This window comes from Asparagus officinalis, chromosome 3, assembly GCF_001876935.1.
Source record: "Asparagus officinalis chromosome 3, Aspof.V1, whole genome shotgun sequence".
NCBI classification, from domain to species: Eukaryota; Viridiplantae; Streptophyta; class Magnoliopsida; order Asparagales; family Asparagaceae; genus Asparagus; species Asparagus officinalis.
This window is the reverse complement of record NC_033796.1, coordinates 3,068,567-3,073,893: the sequence shown is the minus strand read 5'-3', so window position 1 is coordinate 3,073,893 and position 5,327 is coordinate 3,068,567. Positions and strand designations below refer to the sequence as shown.

Genomic DNA, 5,327 nt, shown 5'->3' with positions numbered 1-5,327 from the left:
GTTCGGGATCATGAAGAAGAAGGTTCATCCAAATGGCGCGAAACCCGACGTCGACGCCGGAGCCCCGGTGACCGGCCGGTGATCTTCGGGTTGGTGGACGATGGAGTTGGTGGAGATATTAAGTTAGGATACTATAGATTGTGTTAGCTAGCTAGATTGCAGTCAATTTCTGACCGAGGGCATGTGACCGATAAGCATTTTGTATTCCGATGTTGGTAGTTGCGTGTAAATTAATATTTGATGCTCTGAATGAAGTTTATTTAATTTACTCAAGTACTTGTTTTCTTTTTTCTTTTTTTTTCCTTGTGCAAAAGGTGAGTAAAATATCACCCGCGTCTTTGTATTAAAATTATACAGCATTAACTCTGGTTGCCAGAATAATCCTACCCTCCATAGTCCCGTATTCAATTCTTTAATTAGAGCGTCAAATAAATCCGATTCATATTTCTTCTAATAATTTCTAACAATTCCCCCTCTAATACGTCCTTAGCAATATTTACAAGCTAATATTATTAATATGTTATATATATTACTATACTATATAAATATTATAATCTATATATCTATATATATTTAGAGGAGAAGAAGATTGAGAGAGAGAGCGAAATGTCGCTATGCTTCGGTACCAAGCAAATTTTCTGCTTGTGCTGATGTTCACATCCCTTCATCCATCTCCATCCATTGAATGTGGTCTCCAATTTTAAAGATGGAGGGGCGAGTATGCAACACTACCAGCACAACTTTTTGTGCTTGCTACAAGCATATCAATTGTCATATATATATATTACTACATAATTATATATATATTATACTATATTATATTATATATATTATAATATATACTACTAGATTATATATAAAATATATATAATATTAATATATTATATTATAAGTATACATTATATATATATAATATAGAGCATATGGTATGCTTGTCAGCACAAAATTTGTGCTTGGTATAGTGTCCATATTATCCTTCCACTCATTCAAATGTGGCACCACCTTACCATGGTTTGTAATGTGCCCTCCAATTGAATGTCAGTGATGAGAATGACCACCCCCCACTACAAGCCCACAAAAATTTGCTTGACCAAGTATTACTCATTTTTCCTCATACTCTACTTATATATATATATATGAGAAAAATGGAGAAACTTGGTACCAAGTTGCTTCAAGCAACTTGGTAGTGATGTGGCCTAATCTTGTCCCTACATCTACATTGGAGTTTGTGAATGGTGGTTGAGGTTCTATCTTCGAGGTGTGATGTAGGGGCAAGATTAGGCCACATCACTACCAAGTTGTTTTAAACAACTTGGTATCAAGGTTCTCCATTTCTCTCTCTCTCCTTAGTCTAAAAACTAAAAACCTCATTCATCCATTGGATCTAGATGAATTCAATGGCTGGGATTCAGTCAAACAGTCAACAGACACATGCATTAATTACCTCATTAATTACCTCAACGCAGTGAATCCAGATTCACTACCTCAACGTATCTCGAATCACTGCAGTGAATCCAGATTCACTGCAGTGAATCCAGATTCACTGCGTTGATGTAATTAATGCATGTGTTTAATGAGGTAATTAATGCATGTGTCTTTTGACTGTTTGACTGAATCCTAGCCATTGGATGAAGGAGGTTTTTAGTTTTTAGGCTAAGGAGGTTTTTATTAGAACCTCTCCCTATATATATATATATAAATATATATATATATATATTATTATATATATATATATAATCTTATATATATTATCTTCCTACCTTTTATAAGAATTTTTATAATCTTCTGCGCCTGTATAAATAAATTGTGTAAAGTGAGGAGGAAGATCACCGCCCAACCAATGAGTCCAACGCATAACATACACGCCATTAATTAATCGTAACGGTGACATAAATCCCCTTTTAAAAATTCTCCCCTTTGAAGTGGCAGGCACCAACCTAAAAGGCCCACGAGTCAAAAGTCCAGCCCCTTACATACGCGCCGAACACACGAGCCCAAGCTCGCACGGCGCTTCACCCAAGGGTGACATCAAGAGGCGGTTGAGAGCTTGTCAATGCGTCGCTCGAGTATCTGGGTTTCGATTATAACACCCGAGGTTCACTTGGTCAGGGGAGATTGGTGATGGACTAGTCATCCGAGAGGAGGCCGCCCCCCCCTCCCCCACCACCCACCACCACATGACGGCGACCCAACATGAGTTGAGGATAATAACTTGTGCAACCCTTCACGAACCAAACATATCTGCTTGAATTGCAGTAATTTGAGCCCCATGACAAGCTTGAGAACAAGCTACAAAAGATCCGCTCGAGTTACAGCAACGCGAACTGCCGTAATTTGGATGCAAGATGACCTGCGCCAGTCGAACATCCAGTTGCAAACCAAACCGAAAACTGATTCTGCTCAACCTGCTGCGACTGATACCAGACGACTTACAGTAGTAACCCATGGAATTTGCATTCAGTTTGCATTAGAATCAGTCTTTCAAATAATCGAATAACCATGGAACCTACCATGACCCTATGAATACATCTTTAAAAGAAGAATCATTCAATCGTCTGAAGACACTTTAGAAGAATCATACAACAATCACTTAAACGCTAAAAGGAAGCATATCATCAGTTAGTTTCTTTGTTTCAAAACTCTCATTTATACAACAAACACGGAAATAATCACGAATATGTCTTACAAATTCTAGAGCCACGAGCACGTTGAGAACAGATTTCAAAAGGGGTAATGAAGCCATCTCTCATGCATCTGAAGGTCACCCCTAGATTTATAAACTGTAACTCTTGAACACGAGATATTAAAAAAAAAGGGCAGAGCAGCATAAGAGCCGAATTGAGAAAAATTCATTGAACCATCAATATTATCTGGGTGTCACAGAATCGTGCACGCACATCGCTGCTGCTTTGGGGAGTTTGCTAGCTGCTTCTCTGTCAACAAAACGGGAAAGACCATATTAGTACAAGAACAAGAATGCAGAGTTAATGTGTAAGAACATCACTAAACCAACTTCAGCATTAAAAAGAAAATGACATTCAGATTCAGATTCTGAAGTATATGTTCGTAACCTAAAAGTCTTACTTATTTCCTGTATGTTGCACTTGAATATATGGGACAAAGATCTAAGCGTAAGCAACCATATTCATAAAACTACGAACTAATTTGAACCACTATTGTATGAGAAACCAAATGAAAACACAAAACTAATATGAGCCAACATGAACGTGCGCATTAAATAAGACGCGTGTAAGCAACTGAATATAAAATGAAGATCAAGAATCTGAATTACTACCACAGCATAGGTTATGTACATTTTAACTGATCCAGCATGTTTATAACAAATTATATCATCAACGAAGAACTCAGTACAGGGATGGAGGCATTGTCAAAATATCTAGGTCCAGTGACCAATCAGATCCAACCCAGGTGCAATGACAACTGTACACAAGTAACACAACCCAAGGTTTGATCTTCAGTTCAGGAGGCTACAGAAAAATGAGAAAGAGGGAAAAGATCAATTTTAAGGCTGTTAGCTGTTCACTATTTTCTTCTTCAGAAACAGAAGGTAAGTATACGTGACATTTTGGACTGCGAAAAGAAAAGAAGAAACAGACAAAAGTTGGATTTTCAAACTACAACTAAAACCTTCTTATTGGACATGACTACAATTGATATCCCTACAAAATGGATTTCCCTTGCATCCCTTGTATATGCTGAAGACCAGTAGTCTTATTCTATTGTCATTTCAAGGACTCGACCCATTTGATCAAGAATCTATAAGGTTAAGGCCTCCAACAAGCAACAGATTATACAAGATTTTGAGCACTTGATAAGCTCGTCCATGATATTATCCTCCAGAAGGTCACTACGACTACAATCTAAATCAGGTAATAACTTATTGTTTTTGTCGCACATACATGAATATCTTTGATCTAATTTAAAGATCTCATACCAGGTCAGCCTTCAGGCGAAACATCAATTGAGAATGTGCACAAAGATTATTGCAATTTCCCCAAACAAATTATTGATTTCATATTTGCAAATCAATATCCATTCTTCATAGCCTTGTTGATAACTAATTAGCGCTTATGATGAATTTTGGTCAAACAGTAATAAGGCAATTTAAGGCCATAGTTAGCAATTGGTAAGTGCCTCTATTATTGATTAGAAAAGTTTGAGCCACAACAGGAACTTCTCATTGAAATGCAAATAATAACTACATGTAACGAGAACATATTCTCTAATCAACTAAACCATCATTGCAGTTATTTATTAATTCTGTGTGTGTGCAAAACACAAAAAGTTGCACATTGATATCAATCGAAAATGATACGATGAGTTCCATAACCCAATATCTATACAGATGATAGAGCCAGTATTTATTAAGCCACACCACAGCAAGCCATCATATATCTAGATACAGTAAATTTCATACTAATTACTAAGTTAGTTTCCCATGCAAGTATTTGCTATCAATAACTATTTGGAATATAACATATTATCAATAACTATTTGGAATATAACATATTATCAATAACTATTTGGAATATAACATATTATCAAGACCACGACCGGAGGTAAATTAACACCCGCTCTCCTCCCCTACCGAGTCCTAATATTAAAGAAGGCTGCATATTCTCTATTTAAGTTAATTGAAACATCTCAAGTGTCCAAGTGTATGAATATATGCTTTTAACCAAAAATTAACAGGACTAATCTGCTCATATTTGATAAGATTCGTTATTGAATTAAAGCTTTTGCATGTGCCAAAGTTGCAATGGACTTGTTGAATAGGCATGAATAAACAATTTTCTTCAAAGCATGCTTGTAGTTTTCTTGAGCATCTAAGTGAAAGTTTGAGCCACAACAGGAACTTCTCATTGAAATGTGAATAATAACTACATGTAACGAGAACATATTCTCTAATCAACTAAACCATCATTGCAGTTATTTATTAATTCTATGTGTGTGCAAAACACAAAAAGTTGCATATTGATATCAATCGAAAATGCTACGATGAGATCCATAACCCAATATTTATACAGATCATAGAGCCAGTATTTATTAAGCCACACCACAGCAAGCCATCATATATCTAGATACAGTAAATTTCATACTAATTACTAAGTTAGTTTCCCATGCAAGTATTTGCTATCAATAACTATTTGGAATATAACATATTATCAAGACCACGACCGGAGGTAAATTAACACCCGCTCTCCTCCCCTACCTAGTCCTAATATTAAAGAAGGCTGCATATTCTCTATTTAAGTTAATTGAAACATCTCAAGTGTCCAAGTGCCTAGAAGAATCCCTTTCAGGAA

General features: G+C 36.2%; 1 protein-coding gene across 1 annotated transcript in view; it reads right to left on the bottom strand.

Annotated features, from left to right (window-relative positions):
• LOC109832656 (membrane-anchored ubiquitin-fold protein 3-like) overlaps positions 2,487 to 5,327 on the bottom strand; it is a 5,359-nt gene continuing 2,518 nt past the window's right edge. The window contains exon 3 of the mRNA XM_020400047.1: positions 2,487 to 2,933. Coding sequence (XP_020255636.1) covers positions 2,878 to 2,933 — 56 coding nt within the window. The 3' untranslated portion in view covers positions 2,487 to 2,877. The remainder of the gene's footprint in view (positions 2,934 to 5,327) is intronic.